We start from the raw sequence: 19,033 nt of genomic DNA, 5'->3' as shown, positions 1-19,033 counted from the left end.
ATGGACAGAATCCCTTTTAGCTTTATTCATCTTAGTCCATAATAATATGGTAATACCACCTAGTATGCACCTAGATGATTTATAGAGCACTTCATTTCTACAGGGCCTGTTGGAACCATTAGTAAGAATAAATAAACTAGAAGCTAGTATGGAAATGGATGGAGAGAAGCACACCTGTCTGGTAACACTCACCACAAAATGGAATCCCATGAAAGTAAGATGCAAGGAACCCTAGAAAACAAAAAGACTATGACAAAAGTACCCCCTCCTCCTTATAATCCAGCAGATCTAGTTAAGAACAGCTATGAGGTTGGAGAAAACTCCCAGAAGCATGTAAAAAACATGAGGAAAAAGAACTGGAAGTAGTCTGAATACTTGCCCATGAAATGCATCCACTAGATAAATGAAATGGTCAGCAAAAGACAAATGTGCTTAATTTGACTCGGAAGATATCTCACTTGTAAAGACCAAAACATGCAAAATGGATATTTGGGAATTCACCTCTATGGAATTTGAGAAAATCAGGGGAAACAGATGGATCATAACGAGTACATAGTCAAGGTGATCACCACAAAAAAAGGAGGTAATGTGGGTCACATAATACTTCCAGGCTTGACAGACAAAAACAAATTATTGGATTACAATCAAGTGTAGAGGTGAGAATTAGATGGCAAAAGAATTGCAGGGGTGAATGAATTCCCTTCCCTAGTCACCAGAGACTAAGAAATAAAGGGTTTATAAGGATATAGCAGGACCTGCAGGGAGAGAGAAAGTCTTATGAGCATACTGACAACTCCAAATTATGACATTAACATGTCAGCAGCCAAAACATATACTTCCCCAGGAAGTGGAAAAACCAAGGCACGCAAACAAACGAAGGAGGATGCAAGGTCTATCCATCCAATCATGTAATAAAACAGTAAATATCCCAGCCTGAACCAGAAAATTAAGAAGGAGGAAAAACTAAATATCCTCCCTATCACCAACAAGGGAGAAGTAAACTCAAAGAGGACAAAAAACTAAAATATCTCACAAATCCAAATTATTAATTGAGAAAATGGAACTAAATTAGTCTCATGAGAAGCCAACTGAATAAAGAAAAGTGCCAGAAGGCAGAATCAAAATTCTCCCCCGCATCAACAAAAAAAGACAATTTCAGAAGACCTGGGGAAGTAAAACATCCCATGCCAAATGTCTTTCATCCAGATAAAAGCATGGACAGCCACAAACAAAGAGAGATACTACATAACAAAGGGAGTAGGAGAGGTTGAATTAACTGCCTTGCTGACAACAGTAACATGGATATTCATATCCACAAATATCATGTCTAAGTTGTTGTTTTTTAAAATTACAATTATAGTAAAATCACAATCCATACAGGGACGACATGTAATACTTCAGAGAAAACTGTGACTAACTCTTAGTCAAGGAACAAGTGACTACATTACCTAAATGAATTGGAGAAATTTACAAATTAGATATTGTCAAAAACATTTAAGTGGGGTATAAAAGTTGAAGAACAGTTATATTGTCAGCAGATGTTATGTTTTGGAAGCTACATTGTTTCTAGATATTCATACACAGTCATTCAAGAACTACCTACACATTATTAACTGGTGAAACAACATTTGTCCCATAAAAATTAACAGTATGTTGTAAATACAGAAAATTAGTTTAATTTCAACATGGTACCAATTAAGTTTTCAAAAAAAAAAAAAGATTAACTACATCAACACAATAAGATGTATGTACACTTGATTATTAACAAATTTAATAAAAACCTGACAAGCAAAAAAAGGATAAAGAACAGAAACTTTTTCAATTAATCAAGATAAAAATTTCAGATGACTCACCTGACTGTCCACATGCTACACAGAAGTTAGCACTTGTGTATGGATCTACCAAGTTTCGATGACTACTTGATCCAAACCTCTTGTACATTTTAAAAACACCAGGCTTCTCCTCTATTAAATGCCTTTCTTTCTCATTGCAACAATCACGTGTACTAAAACTGGTATGACTATAACCTATCCCAGAATGGAAATAGCCTCCTCCTAATCCCCGAGTTTCATTAACTGTGTATGCCTGTCCTCTTCCAACACTGTGACAGAAATCTGTGATTGGAGATAATGGCCTCTGAGCTTCATAGATACCTTTTCCTCTCCCTAATTTAAGTTCCCTTTTGTAGAAATCTCTTTTGCTCGGGCTTTGATTTAATGTTTGTTTTGACAAAACGTCTGTCTCATAAGATGCTGCACCTTCACAATTCATCACTCTATCTCCTACCTCTGAAGTAATGTGGAGATTCTTCATATCAAGCTGTACAAAATGAGCAGAAAAACAAGTTTAAAAAATCAGGTAAAGTTTATAAAAATTACTTCTTAATTTGCAACCAAAAATTATATTTAAACATGCACAAATTGAACATGCATGAAAATTTTCAATGCTCATTAGATATTATTTTGTAATGGAGTGAAATAACTACTGTATAGTTAATAACTTTAGAATTTTTCAAAGTGTATAACTAATACAGTTATGTATCCATAACTTTAGTAGTTTACGGTGGTCAACTATTTAGCACTACATGCCAGTTATTTTAGCTGTTTATAATGGTAAATCATTTAGCACAAGCTGAGGTACAAAATGCTTTGCTTGGATTATGTACTTAGAACGTAAGGATGGATGCTATGACAAATAACACAACATTCGTAGCTTTCACACATTTTATTTATAACTTAATATTATGGTATTTCTTCACACCTCAACCAAAATTTTGCATAAGCTATAATAACTCAATATCTATATACTAAAAAAAAATATACATTGTACAATTGTCAAGTTGACTTTGTAGGAAGAGGTAGCAGCCAAAGCAGTGACAGTTGGAGAGCTTTTTGTTAACTGATTTCAACACCCAACTTGTAATGCCCTTTAACAACCATTATTTCCAAAACAACTTTCAACATTTGCCCAGAAAAGTAACCAATTACTGAACACTAAATCATCCAACAGTAACTACCAAGCCAATCAGTGTTGTATATCCAACAGAATCTCCAATAAGAAGGCTCACTTTTAAATAGTGCATTAAAACTTACTTTTCCACAATTTTAAGTTTCAAAGAAATTAATTTTGCTGAGAATAGTAAATGCACAAAATTAATGTACATTATTAAAAAAAACCAAAAAACATTTCTCCATTAAGGAAGTTAAACAGAATAAAAGTCACAAAATATAGTCATATTATTTTTTAACTTTTAGCGAGATTTAAAATACTTTTCATTTTGGTTCAACATAAAGCTGTTGTTGACTTATTTCTTAAAATAAGTGTACACATACACTAAGTAAACATTTTGCTTTTAAATAAGAAACCCAACTGTAAAGAAACTGTTAGGAGCCTCCTCTTATGATGTTAAAATCATGTAGTTTCATCCACCTTGAACTTAGACTGTAGGAGTTTTATACAATAAAAACAGTTCTACTAAGTATTACTTACAATCTTCCACCTTTAGAAGTCCTAAAAATTCCTACAGTAGAATAATAACTACCTTCATACGTTTTTGTTATGTCTTGTGATTATCTAAAAAATATTTAAATTGACTGTCTATCTACCTAAGTATACATATTACATCATTACTATAATACATTAATTGTAGAGGCTGGGAGTATCTTGTAGTGTAATTTTTAAAGTGGTTATTATTTTATTGGGGGAATTTTTAGAACTTGTAAGGGCAGAAGATGGCAGGTAATGTTTGGTAGAAATACTTTAAGAATGGCTTTATCTAATTTTCACTTTTGACTTTAATATATCTTAAAGTGTTACTGCCTTCTCACAACTGGGCGCAGACAGAGAAGGCAGAGTCGAGACATCGTGGGTATAAGCAATCAACTCTGCACCCTTAATTTTTCATCAATGCTACCTGGTTTCTCTTTTTTTTTTTTTGTCTGGATGCTATTACCACAGACAATGTTCATGACTTTTGGATACAATAAGACTGGAAAGAGAAATAAATTTTATATTAAGTTGAGTATTGTTTTATGGTGCTGATTTTGTCTGTCTATTGACAATTAATACAAATATAATAGTTTGAAGCTATTCCTTTTATTTAGTATAGTAATGATGTTATGTGTATATATGTTTCAAGTGAACACCTGACATAAATACATATTTCCCATAAAGGAAGAAAATGGGAGATTTATATCAAGGAAAATATTTTTACATCCATGACAATTCATATGTAAAACTAAATAACAAAAAAATATTCACACATAGAACAGTAGTTTAATTCTACAGTAAGTGGCAAAACCAAAAGCATTACTATACACAAACGTATTTGTCACCAACAGTGATACTGCATTACACAATTATACCATTCGAGTTTTTCATTTGTTCTTACAAAATGTTGCTTTATACCTCAAGTAAAAACAGCTCTTAAACAAGACCTTTCCTAAAAATTCTCACATTTATTTTGGGATTGTCTATGATTTAGAGAATGAAACACACTAATCCATTGCTTGTAGTCAAGCATATTAGTAACATATAAACTCACTACAGTTTAAAATCAATACTAAAATTTTTTATTCAATGCTGTCTTTACCTTTGTTCTTTGTTCTTCACTGTCCCTTGTATCTTGTTTTTTTGACAAACAGGAAATTTCCTAGTATATTACTTAGATGTTTGTTGGTTTGTTTGTTTTTTTTACAGCAAAGCCACATTGGGCTGTCTGCTGAGCCCACTAAGGAGAATCGTATTCCTGATTTTAGCATTGTAAATCTGTAGACTTACCATTGTGCTAGCAGGGGGCATTAATTAAATACCAGACACATTAAATCGTAGGTTAAGTAAATGTGATGTACTTGTTAAATTAGATTATCAGGAGAACACAATGTAATCAGTTACGCACTAACACAAGTTCAATTGTTTCAACAAAATTTAATGAATAACAAATAGTGCCCTATTCTCAGAAACCCTTACATTTTCCATGTCATTAATTAAACATTCTGTATTTAAATGTTTTTTTTAATTCAGTTTTCTAAAAATTGTTTCCAAATTGCCAATATTATGCATTGTAGAGATTTTTCTCATTTCTCACTGGTGATATTCTACAGGTCTCTTGGAGATACAACAATCTGCTGTGCATGTACAATATTTAGTGATGAATATGTGATAACATCTTATACAACCATTGTAATTATTTCTGATAATTAATTCAATAAACTACAAGTACATATATCACATCAAATTAACTCAACTAAACTGTAGATATGTTCTTCCCATGAACTGATAGTCTTTACTTTTTGTCATTTCTCAAATCCTTTGTAAACAAATGACAGTGATGCAACACAGACACACATTACATATTTCTTTTACAAATACAGTCATAGTAATGCACTAAAACTTTAAGATCAAAATAACTTATTTAATGGAAATCACCTATTTGTGAATACTAAACTGTTAAAGTCTTTTAAATTTATTACTTAGTTTTACAAAGACAAAATGAACTCTAACCAGAGCTATTATGCCCAATATAGATGAGGTACATAGATACTGTTTACATAATCCTTCATGGCTGTCTTCTTACTTCATGACAATTACAGGTAAATGAAAAGAATGATACTGCCTAAATAATTTATGCAGAAAAATCCAGATAATGATGTGTTAAATGCACAACAATTAACATGTACATAATTTTTTAGCAAATAGCTAAATTAAGAAAAAAGCGGAGAAGGAACTTGGAGGAAATTGTGAGAGCATTACAAGATATGTTTTAGAAAATATGTGAACAAGAAATCCAAGTAATTTGGACCAGAATTGATAATTCAACAAACTAACATTTATAGAGATATTAAGATGTCAATTGGTAAAGTAATAATTGGTCAATAAAACAATGAAGCAAGGTCAACAGAACTGTATGGACAAAATGACATGTGGAAATGTTTACAAAAGGAGGAAAAAATTGGTTACCATATGATCAAAGAAGACATACTCTTTGTAAACAAGAAGAAATTACTATTAATAAAAAGACAAAATGTGTGTTTGTTTGCATGCAACTCCTCTAACCCTACCGTACCAATATCAAACATAATTTTATGTAAACATCATGAATTATGGGAAATGTTCTAAAGGGTCCAAAATTGAACTTAACCCTATTTCTACTTTGTAAAGCCAGTCAGTTAATTATGCTCACCCTATTAAGTTAATCCCAAAGAACCTTGGCAGATTGATGCTTTAAACAATATTGAATATCATAAATGGATTCTAAATTATTACAGTATTAAACTTACTGGACTGTTTTTCAAACAACCATGCTTTTCTTGTGGTCAATGAGATGCATGGTGAGATCAAGGGTGAAATTATCTCAAAATTTTTATTTATTGGTAGATGAAAAGCAAACTCCAAATGTTGTTCATGAAGAAGTTTTGTTATAAATTTAAAAACCTGAGACAAAGTTTACATTCAGGATATTACTTTAAAAGATGATTACTGTTAAACTGGTATTGTTTTAATAAAGTTTAAACATTCCCCATCATTGACGGGTATTTGAGCTTATCAGTAATATTTTTAAGTGTATGAGAAACAATCTATAATGGAATTCAAAAATCCCAAGGTTGGAAGAAAAAGGATCTAATTGATGGAAACAATTATGAAATAAACCACACTAGTATTTGCAAATATCTCTCAGTATAAACAAAATGAAGTACTAAATGATTGTTACCAAATAGTGTAACAATCCCCACCCCCAAAAAAGAGCAAACTTTGCAAATAATTTGTATTTAAATTTTTAAAATCCTGAGAAGCTTGAATATATTTCATTTCACCAACAGTAACTAAGAAAAGTCAGTTATTTGTTGATGAAATGAAATATATTCAAGCTTCCCAGAAGGGAAATCTAAAATCAACTTTTTCCTGTTTCTTCAATGTGGGAATTATGAAAAGAAATCAATTCAATTGTTTTATCATAAAATATTCATTTTTCCACCCATAACTGACATCTAACATAAAATTACCATCTATGGAAAACTTACCATGGAAGAAAATGTAGCTCCTTTATCTGTAATAAATTTTTTATATATATTAATTACTCTTAACACTAAGAGACACAGAAAAGCATAAATTTCATAAAGATCACTTCTGTTAAAAAACTTAAAAACAACTACAATTAAATCACTGAAATGAAAGAAATGAATTTTGAAAAAAATATAGTTTCAAAATTTATAAAAAGCAGAAAAGTTTGGTTAAACCATAAGATTTGGTTAAAAAATATGTTTTTGTCAGGAATATACATTTCATATCAAATTATTATTCAAAAGTATAAAAAGTTTTAAAGTTACAACATCCTGGAATAAACAACTACAATAATTTAACAAAATTTAACTTAAACCGACCTTGGTCAACATTAATAAATCTTTTATTTAAAATAAATTTTACTAAAAACTATAAACTATGTTATTCACTAACATTAATATTCATACAAAAACATTTTGTCTTTATAAAAAACATGCAAATTAAGTCCAAATAAACCCTGAAGAGGAAAAACATTTTGTCTTGTCTACTATATTTTGAGCAATAAAGGCTTCATACTAAACACATACTTCAATATGAACAGTAAACTTCTATGCTTCAAATACTTCAAACTGGGAAGAAAACAAAAACTAAATTAATATGAAAGCTAGTAAAACAATGGAACCAACAGGCCTAATGTTCATGATAAAAATTACATCAGATTGAAGATGCTTTTCTACACATTTTAATAAGTTCACAACATACTTGAAATCAGAAGCAGTGATTTCCTTAGAAATTAGCTGCTGGTCTAAACATTGCAGACAAAAACATAACAATACACACAAGCCATAAAATGTTTTTTTATTTGTACTATTTTGTTATAATAGTGTTGATTTTAATAAACTATTTACAATTATTGTATCTTGTAGAAATAGACTGAGATTTAATTACTAATCTTAAAGATAATGAAGTTAAGGCATTGATTTATTACCCTTTTCTTCAACAATAACATACTTGTTCTTAGGTCTAGCTACCTACGTACGAAGAGTGGGCTATATATAGTGTAGCAAGATTTTTATCAAAATTATTAGAACACTAAAAAACAAAGATTACTTGCCTATACTCTGAGGTCTAGAGCAGAGAGAGGGATGGTAGTTTCCTAGTAAAGAGGAAGATTGATTTATCCCTGATGTTTCACCACTTCTGTTCAAGCCTATTTCTTTATAATGGTTCATTTCAGCCTTTATTGAAAAACACAAATAATATTTATAACCACACTAAAAAAAATGTATAACATTCAACAAACTCAGAAAAGAAAACTAAAGTAAAAGAAAATTCATAAACAATACTATTTCACTTTGGAAATTCTATGTTTCTGGTATCAACATTGTTTTATACCTTCCATAAATTTATAATAAATAATATACAGTGTTAAATACTACAAGTGAAATGTGGTTCGAGTCCAAGCTTTGTTATGTAACAATGCACAACTCATGGAATACCTTGTAGGAGGTAGTCTAATTGAAGGACAAAGCTGCGTAATTTACTACCTATAGTCTCCATTATAAGGATCAAACTTCAAAATTTTAATGTTATATGCTTGTATGAAACTCTTATGTAAATTAAAGAACATACTACATCTTTAAAAAAAGAAAAAGGTTTTCGTTTTGCACTTCATATAACCTGAACCACCATAATTTATCTAAAATAATTATTTATTAACATACTAAATTTTAGAGAAGAAGTAAGTTACAATTATATGGATTTATTAAAACAAAATTAGACTCAGTTTAATCAAGCACTGGCTTTTTTATTGCAAACAAACTTTTACAAACCAAGTTAAAAACTAACTTTACCTTACATCTGTTTTTAATCAAGCTATGAGTAACAAGTCTTATTCTCATTTAAGCATATAAACAAAATATATTTACTTTCATCATTTCTAGCTTCATTTTTCTCTCTTCATCAGTTTGCGATAATTCAACAATTAGTCTTAACGGTGGTTTCTTATGCAGCTCACGAATAGCAGTTTCTGCCTCAGCTAATGACGATAAATGCACCTTTCTAGAAACAAGTTAAAAAAAAAAAAGTCCTGACATCGTACAATTAACTTAAGGCCAGTTGTCAATTATATTACATACTGTGTGATTTATGCAGCATGGAGAAAACAGAAGTATAACTAGTGGAGCACAAAATAGGTTTAAGATAAATCCTTCTCTAGTTTCTAAAAAATTTAGAAATTATCTGTTGAAAGCTAAAGGTATATTTGATGAAGTTCAACAGATGCACCTATTATGTGCTGAAACCTTATGTTGTATATCATGACTTCATCGCATTTTTAAATACTCATTTATTCTCAGGGTTATTAAATAGAAAGTTTAGCTGTTTTACAGACTAGATACTCACCTACATGTGAACACAGCTTAAAACTTTCATGCAACAGACTTTGCACCTTATAATTTTGGTGCAAGTTCATAAATCTTTAGTTTATTTTTGAGAAATAAGTCACTGTCAACTGGGTTAACTATCATCAAAGGATCGAGGAATTTTACCAAACTACACAAACAGTCTCAATGAAAATAGAGGTAATTGGATGAGAACAGTGGCTTGAGCAGAATGACACAACTCCTCATATATCAGAAGAATCTGAACATCTCCCCGTCCCAACCGTACCCCAAAGTGATGAACAAAATGACAGTCCAATTGCAGGTTGTTATCAGTAAACGTGGAGCTTACATTGATCATGTGGTACAGAAATGGATTACAGGAACAAATTTTACATTGATCATGTGGTACAGAAATGGATTACAGGAACAAATTTTCATCATCAGTTTTTAAATAAATGTATTCATTATTTGGCAGTCATCAAATTTTCTACTTTTTTAGCTACATTAATATGTGCAATTTTTGATACCCCAAATAAAACCTGTTAGATATACTTACGGTCACATCAAGTTTTATTATGGCAAGTTGCTTTGCTGAATATTCTGTAGTTGATAAAAGTCAATATTGCTTTTACAGAAGAACAGTTAGATGTAAAAATAAAAATATCTACATCCACAAACAATTAAGCTTCTTCAGTTTATGTTACAACACATCATAAAAGAAATACTAACATTTTATCATATCTTTCTTTACTGGCACCATATGCGTTTCCATTAAAAAACAAATATGGCAGCATATCACCTACACACGTGTTTGTTCCATAACACTCCAAAAAAAGCCTCTATCAAAATACTATCAGTCATTTATTACACACTAAATCTTATAACGTATACTGCCTGGACTTGCTGTTGGTTAGTCGTTTGTGCAACATTTATGTCACAACAATACTAATATCATACCTTTCTTTACTGTTTCCTGCACTATTTTAAAGTTTATAACATTTCTACAAGTGCACACAAGCTCACCGTAAACTATTCATTTAGTTTGTTTGCACAGCTTCAAAGTATAAGGAAAAAAAACTGATATTTAAAAAAATATAAAAAAATGAAGAGTCAGCTTGATTACACCAACACAATGTTTTCTTTAACACTTTGTGAAACAGCAAGGTTACATAGTGTCACCTATTTCTCTTTTCACTCTAAAAGTACTCAAACTAATTGCATGATGTTCAGAACATAAGGGAAGAGCTTTACATACCCATAACCAGTGATGTACTTCGGATTTCTTGACTGACCAACATAAACATCCAAAACCCGGCCATAAGGAGCAAACAGGTTTTTCAGTCCTTCCTAAATATACAATTAAAGAAACAAATAAAACCATTGAATTGCAATAATTTACAATTAATTATTAGTTAATTCTTTTACAATCCTAAAAGAAATATTACTTTTGTAAAATCAATAATGACTAAAAACCTTAAAACACTTCTTTGGTGTTTCAGGTTGATGATAAAGAACCCACTTCTTAGGGATTAAAATTTGAAGATGACATGAATGGGTAATGAAAGAAACTTCATCATAAATGTGCAAAGTTTTAACAAGCTTGTGTCATTGTCAGGGGCAAGTATTTGATGATGGGCATAGGCTTGTCAGAACATTGTACATCTTAAAATAATAGGCAGTGTATATGTATATATCTATGTATGTATGTAACTGAAATAATGCAGTCTTGTGCCATATGTTAAATATAACCACAAACAAACATCCATTTCACATTTTAGATATTCAAGATTTGAACATAAAAATAGCTACAGTATGTACAACAACTATTTATCACAAAATATAGTTTTAAATAAAAGTAAAGCTCCTCACAACAAGAACATGACTTTCACGAGGACTATACGTAAAGGTTTGATTATATCTTTATTGATGTAATTTTTAAATAAAGTACCAAATAATGGAGTTCTTAAAAAATTTTTTTCAATAAAGGGTACCACTTTTAATATATAAAAATATTATGGTTTATATCAGTGCAATCCAAACAATTTTCCCATGCATCAGTTCCCAGAAATACCCTTCAAATAAATACTTAAGTATGAATACCATGATTAGTAATGTTAGAAAAACACACAGGTTCAACAAGTCTCAATATTAAAGCATAAAAATCCTATAAACCAAACACTTTCGAAAGGTTAACCTTTATTTCTTCATGGGCAAACTAGGAATGGTGATGTAATTGAATGAGTGACATATATGAAGGGAGTTTAGCAACATCACAAAGGTCATCCAATTTTCCATTATAACTTTGCAATTATTCAGATACTGCAAAATTTGTAATAAATTACAATATTTTATCAGTAATGTTAAAATACTGACACAAATATCAATAGTTAATGGACTTAATAAAAAAACTTTAAAAAAATTATTAAACTATTGTGTAACAAATATACAAATGTATTAAATAAATATAAAGAAATAAAAATTAGAGAAAGTTTACTTAAACTTTCTAATAACTATTTTTAGTTATGAATAAGGTCATTCAACAGCTTGGCACTACTTTATACAGATGTACACATTGCTGTATATAAAGGCATGTTTAGAGCATGATAGTCACAGTAGACTTAATAAATGGGTGGTTGTTTGGTGCTATACTAGTTTATTTAAATAACTGGATGGGACTCTTCTTACTAGTATAATTCATTTACTGGGGTCCCAATGAAAACCATTCTATCATAATGGGGGCTGGAGTGCTAGCTTCAAGAGGTAAGTTTTTAACTTACTTACCCCCAAATGGTACTACCTTATTTTTTATTATTTTTATTATTCTTATTTTTCAATTATTTTTTTTTCTTTACTTTGAAGAGCAGTCACCATCCCACAACTGTCTGCAGAGAATGAAGGGTGATATAAATGTGGGCTTGAGTACCCACATCTCTCTCTCCGAATTTCTATTCCCATATCTATTACTACTTCTTTATTCTTTTATGTGAAACTGGCAAATGGAAGTTAAGACTTATAGATGCTGCATCTCCACTGCAATGTGGGTCCTACTTCTGAAGTTATCTCCAAAACCTAGGGTACATTTTACATCACACATTATAACTTGTCCCCTGGGATCTTTTTAATTAGTGCAGAATTTTTTGTTTATTACTTTTTAATTTATTTTTGTTACAAGTCGAAACAAATTAAAATAATTAGTCAGAGGTTTGGATTTGCTCTTTATAATGCAATCTTTCCTTTTGACTTTGTTTACTCAACTTTATCAGTATTAATTGTCTCTAAAATACATATCTGAAGCTACACATAAGTGTTTAAGTAAAATAACAGTGACATCTGGAGATTGACTGAAAAAAAAGGTTATACTAATCAATTTATAAAAACAGGCCTGAAAAAATATCTTGAATAAATAGCAAGTTTTAGGAAATTGAGTTTTCATATTACATGAATAAAATAAGCAAAGATTAAATATTAGTTTTGTCACACTGATGAAACCAATGAATGGAGGTCTGTGATTCCCAGATATAGATTAATTCTGAAAGGTTGAACAGTGTTTATATTAGCAGTCCAATAAGCTTCCTTTATTTCTCTATCAACTTCAGTTTTAAAATACTGTTTCAGTTAGCTATTCCATGTTATTATCTCATAATCTAGATCACCCATTCAGGTTTTGCCTTTCTTTTTTTTTGTAATATAACTGTGGAATTTAGAGTATTTCAAGACTCTTACTAGAAAAATTATGGTTCTTAACATACAAAGAAATATGCCAGACATGTTAATTTTAATCATTCACAAACATTTGTAAGTTTATACATTGACTTGAACAACCTTCAATACATTATTAAATAACTCTGCACAACAATTATTTTGAAAAGTTTTGCTTCCTGAAAAGTTTTTGCTGCTTGTGACACGTACCTGGTGGGTACGCATAAATATAGTTTTGGTTTTGCTTCATCACGTAGGAACTCTGAGAAATAGACAGTTAACTGTTTACCGGCAATAACGTATTTAATTGCATTTATGTTTCTAATACGCTATTAAGTTCAACATAATTAAAAGTTTTGCTCCTGGTTTTCATTTGTATTCAATGTCCAGTGCACCACGTTGTAGTGTCCAACAGTAGTCAGCAAGCACTGACGGAATCCAGTTGCCCTGATATCATTTTTCCATTGTTGCAAAACTGAAGATTTCGATGAAATGGTACATGATGGGCAAATTTGGATGTGATTTTCGTGATAAGCAGCCAAAAGTCTGTAAGGACCACCCAACAGTGTTCAAGAAATAAAAACTTTGTTGTGCAATGTAATTGTTTGTTCACACAATTCTCTACAATTACATCAATAAAACATTTAAAAAAAATAACAATAAAGCATTTAAGAAATTACTTTATAAAGATGTGAAATTCAAAGTACAAAATCTTTATAATAAATACATCCAAGCAGATCTTAGCATTTGACTCGTTCAATAGCTTATAAAACACCAGTTACTAACACTAAGATAAATGATTAATTGAAATGTCATGAAAATAATCAACTGATCAAATTAATGTTTATGGTTAATACTGTTTGGGATCATTCCAACTATCCAAGTAATTAAATTACTGCCAGTGTAATTTCTCAATATTTACCCATTAATCTAAGCTTCTTCAACTTAATCAGTGTAATGACTCATTTAAATGAGCAATTGAAATATAATTATTTCTAATTATTCTAACTACCTTAGTAGTTTTAGACTTATGATAAAAAAAAAATTAAATAACTGTACATTTAATGTGGGGGAGGATATTTCCAAATTTAAATTATCTAACACATAAGCTCCCCTGATCCACTCATTTGTTAGTACGGAATACAAATGTTTTGTGTGGTCACTCCGTTATACCTAAAATGTGCATTAGGTTGGTTGGTTGATTTAGTGTTTTATGGAACAAAGCAGCTCGGCTATCTGTACCAAACATCTGGTAAAAAAGTTAAAATTTAGTAAAATTTATCAAAGGAAATCAAGGTGAAACAAAACATGGTTAAAAAAAAAGCATAAACCAACATTTACATCTAGTCTACAACATTAAGAGAAAAACTACAGTAAATCAAGTTGTAAAGGACTTTCTGTAGCATAACTGTAATTATCATAACTCATCAGGAAGACTAGCAGATAACTACAAAAACCACTGTCAGTCACCTGAAGTTGGTCTTTCCAGTCCTGGTTCCGAGTTATATGATGTTACAGCCATTTTCTAAATTCAAGTCAAACTAGATGGACTGTGATTCTCTTTTAAAAACAGTAATGTATAAATTAAAAAACCTAAATGGCATTTAAAAACTAAAAACATTCCAAAGGTGGACAGTGTCACCATCTCTGACATTATGGACAAACCTTGGGACAGAACACATTTAAAATGGTACTGTCGTTGAGAGTCGTAACAAATGTGGCTTATTGTGACCTGAGAATTACACAGACCACACATTGGTGCATCAGTTCCAGATAAAAGAAAATGATGAATTAAAAAATTGACCAATGTGTAGTCTAGTTAGAACAAATTCCTTTTTCTGATCCTTATGGAAGCAAGACGGCCAAAGTCCAATATAGGGTTTTATTTGGAAAAGCTTGTTTTTGCGTTGCTCACTCCAAGTCAACTGCCAGCTGGCACAGAGCCGAGCCTTGAATACAGGACCATAGTCCATGTATGAAACAGGCACAGCAGTGATAGTGCCAGAGCAGACAGACTTAGCTGTGGTGTCGGCGAGCTCGTTCCTGCAAATACCAACGTAGCCTGGTATCCAGAAAAACTGGATAGAAGTAGATGCTAAAGAGAAATGGGCCAGTCGGTGTGAACCAACATAAAGTGATTCCAGGGCCAGTAGAGAACTAAGGAAGTCAGTATAAAAAGTTCAGTTTGAGTGCTGCTTAGCTTCTATGTGATCCAGGGCAAGAGAAATGGCATTCAGTTCAGCAGTGAACACAGAAACTGTAGAGAGGATTCTGTGCACAACCACCAAACCACAAAAAACCATAACAGATCCCACACAGTCATCTGAGTTTGAACCATCTGTATAAATAGGAATGGAAGGATGGTTTGAAAGATGTTCAGCAAATAGCAAACAGTATTTCCAATGAGGACTATCTGTTTTTCTCAGATAACTTACAGATAGGTCACAATTGGGGACTGTAAGAAGCCATGGTGAGATGGACTGACCAATGGATAGAGCAATATTATCCAAGGACAGACACCCAATTCATCCAACTGCACCTGGATAGGAAGGCCAAAAGGAGCAATGGCAAACCATCTGTTCTGAAAAAGTATGGCCCATCAAGGAAGGAAAATACAACCCCAGGTGGGATGCTTTGGTAAGGAATGAAGTTTTGAAGCATATAGTAAAGACAGTTGCAAATGGCAGAGGTGCAAAGAAGGTTCATGAGACTATGTATAAACTCTGAACTGGGGAAGTGCAGAAAGCCCCAGTGCACAGCCAAAATCCTTGACGATGAATAGGGTCCAGCATCTTTAAGGCCAAGGGTCTGGCAGAGCCATAGACCAGTGATCCATAGTTGAGTTTCGATAGAATAAAAACATGATATATCTTTAGCATAGATCGTCGGTCTGCTCCCCAAGTGGTGGAAGAGAGGACACAAAGGATGTTCAGCGCTCTTGTACATTTGACCCATAGCTGCTTGATGTGTGGTATAAAGGTCAGCTTATGGCCAAAAATTAGCCCCAAGAACTTTGTCTCAGGGGCCACAGGCAGCACAACTTCACCAATATAGAGTTCAGGATCAGAAAAAGTGCATGCAAATGGTTTTAGAGAAAAAGATGTTAGTGCTGTTTGCTGTCGTCCACTTCAGTAAACAATTGAGGGCAGTCTGTAGCTGCCGCTCAATATACCTCATGTTTGACGATTGACATGAGATGTGAAAGTCGTCGACATAGAGCCCGTTTGCAACAGTGAGAGGGAGTTGTTCAGTGATGGCATTAATTTTAATACTGAAAAGTGTGACACTCAGTCCACAGCCCTGAGGGACTCCAAGTTCCTGTATAAAAAAAACGGGAAAGTGTTGAACCCACATGAACTCGGAATCTCCTCTCCATTAACAAAGTTTTAATAAAAATGGGCAGATGGCCACTTAATCCATATATATGGAGGTCTCACAATATGCCATAACTCCCTGTTGTATCATAAGCCTTATTAATGTCAAAGAATATTGATACAAGATGTCGTTTGAGAAAGGCTTTTTTGATTGACGTTTCAAGTATTATCACATGGTCCACGTTGGAGCGCTGTCATCGGAACCCACAGTGGGTTGGCGAGAGGAGGTTGTTTGGTTCCTTGAACCAAACAAGAGGAACATTAACCATCCTCTTTAAGGTGTTACAGAGACAGCTCGTCAAAGCAATTGGACAGTAGTTTGAAGGAATCTTGGGATCCTTCCCAGGCTTAGATAAAGTCATGACAATAGCCTGGCACCAGGCATCAGGAAAAACATTCTCCTGCCAGTTTGAGTTCCACCAGTGTAAAGGGATGATAATAGTCATAGAGACAATCAGCTCGAAAGGAAAGAGGTGATTGCTCTGCCTGAATCTTGATGGCTAAGAAGGTGGAAGAAGAAGCAGAAGTGCGAGATGCCCAGTGAAAGCTTCACCTAGAGTATTATCAATGCTCCAGGTGTCAGTCACTTCCTGGTCATCAGAGAGCAAGACTGAGAGGGGGACAGAATTATAATGCCCACTGACTTTTCGAATCTTGTCCCATATGACTTTGCAACTGGTGGTAGAAGATATGCCAGTTGTGAACTTAATTCAAGATTCCTTCTGGCTTTGACATCTTACCCACTGAGCATGTGCACGGGCCCAATGGAGAGCGATGCAGTTCTAGAGTGTGGGATATCTATGGAAGATACCCCAGGCCTGTTTTTGAGCCTTCCATGCTATGTGGCAGGCAGGATTCCACCATGGATGAGCATATAGTGGAAAACGTGTCGAGGTTTTAGGAATACATTGAGCAGATGCCTGTATAATACAGTCAGTAACTGCTACCACACGTTCATTTATTGATGGCTTACAGACGATGACAGGATCAAGTTCTGCAAGAGCAGTGAAAGAGGACCAGTTTGCCTGATTCAACTTCCACCTGGGCACGCGGGTCAGGTGACATCAACCACGGCCAGTCTCTCTCAAAATTATAGGAAAATGGTCACTGCTTCGTGGATTATTGTCAACCCTCCATGAAAAATGGGATAATAATGAAGGGGAGCAAACTGATAGATCAATAGCAGTAAAGAACTAACTAGGTGCATGAAAATAAGAAGAAGAACCAGTATTGAAAAGAGAAAGGTTGTGATCAGAGAGCATATGCTCTACAGAGCAACCCCTCCTATCAAGATCAGCACTTCCCCAGAGGGAATAATGTCTATTAAAGTTCCCCAGGATGAAAAAGAGAGATGGCAACTGTTCAATGAGACCATCAGTGTCCGATTGATCGTATGTCTCTCCAGGCAACAGGCAGAGAGAACAAAGTGATGGTACGAACCAAAGGGGGCCACCCCAAGGCTGCACGTCTACAAGAATTCAAGACCAAAGTGGTATGTTATGGTTGGACCCCTCAACCACCAGAATCCTCTCCTCCCCTTCACGGGTCACCATGCACAGCAAACACGTGAGTAGATGTTTAGAACCCAGAGGAGGTAAAATGAAAGAACAGAACCTTCCCTGGACGATCCCCTCACCATGTACAGGAATCCACACCGAGGGAGTGCATTTGGATCTGGAATTTATATGTTGTTATACTGGGTCATTTATTACAGCCATCTGTTAAATGTAAAATCACAAAATAATTCCATTTTTCCAATGATCACCTCTCCTGGTAAGAATAGTGAAAGGAGACTGAATTTACAAAAATTATAACTACAATCAGGTTTATAGTATTGAGAACTGATCACTTTTATACTTCCTATTAAATCTAATAACGATCCAAGTGTGATCTTGCAATTTTGTAGGTTTTCATTTTTCCATATTCCGAGGTTCTGGCATTAGGTTGTCTTTTAAGAGTTAGTAAATTGCTAAAAAGAGCAACAGTCTGATCCTTGCACAGCTGCTTTTGTGGCAAGATCTCCTTTATCTTGTGTGACCGATGAAAAAAATATCAAAATGAAATATTATTTTCCAGTTCAGAAGAAATGCTTTTCCAACAACCAATCAGAACATTGATTCACAGAATTATAAGATTCCAAATTGATTAAGTACTGTCTTCTACTACTATGGCAAATAAGTTTTAAGTGAGCACCAAAATTCAGTTTGTTTCTCCAGCATAAAAAAGTAATTGATAGCTCCTTTAGTCTAATGCATTTGACAAATAAATAATTTAGCCAAATTTAAGAATAAAACCCAAACATCAATATCTGCCATACATCCAGGCTCAAATTACTGGGGCCCCAAGAGTCAGTGGTGTCATAAAATAAAAAACAACCATTAACAGTTCAACTCCACATAAACAGACTGAAGTGTCTCTAAACTGAGCAGAACTTACGACAAACCAGGAATGGACCTTCACAAGTGGAAAAAAAACACTCAAAAGTCATATACAATTCCACAAACATTGTTACTATGAACACCCATGTATTTTCAGTTAATGCACTTTTATTAATAATAATGCCATTACTTTGTCCCA

The 19,033-nt window shown here is 33.0% G+C and overlaps 1 protein-coding gene across 3 annotated transcripts in view; it reads right to left on the bottom strand.

The window, feature by feature from the left end:
- Nucleotides 1–19,033, bottom strand: part of LOC143257524 (uncharacterized) — a 45,402-nt gene that overhangs the window by 14,231 nt on the left and 12,138 nt on the right. For all 3 annotated transcript variants that reach the window (XM_076516309.1, XM_076516311.1, XM_076516310.1), the window contains exons 4-8: nucleotides 10,639–10,730; nucleotides 8,928–9,060; nucleotides 8,114–8,237; nucleotides 7,020–7,045; nucleotides 1,854–2,319 (exon numbers count right to left, since the gene is read on the bottom strand). In XM_076516309.1, the coding sequence (XP_076372424.1) occupies nucleotides 1,854–2,319; nucleotides 7,020–7,045; nucleotides 8,114–8,237; nucleotides 8,928–9,060; nucleotides 10,639–10,730 (841 nt within the window). The remainder of the gene's footprint in view (nucleotides 1–1,853; nucleotides 2,320–7,019; nucleotides 7,046–8,113; nucleotides 8,238–8,927; nucleotides 9,061–10,638; nucleotides 10,731–19,033) is intronic.

The sequence above is a fragment of the Tachypleus tridentatus genome, chromosome 7 (assembly GCF_004210375.1).
Source record: "Tachypleus tridentatus isolate NWPU-2018 chromosome 7, ASM421037v1, whole genome shotgun sequence".
Taxonomy (NCBI): Eukaryota; Metazoa; Arthropoda; class Merostomata; order Xiphosura; family Limulidae; genus Tachypleus; species Tachypleus tridentatus.
Note: the sequence above shows the minus strand (reverse complement) of the source record. Positions and strands in the feature narration are given on the sequence as shown.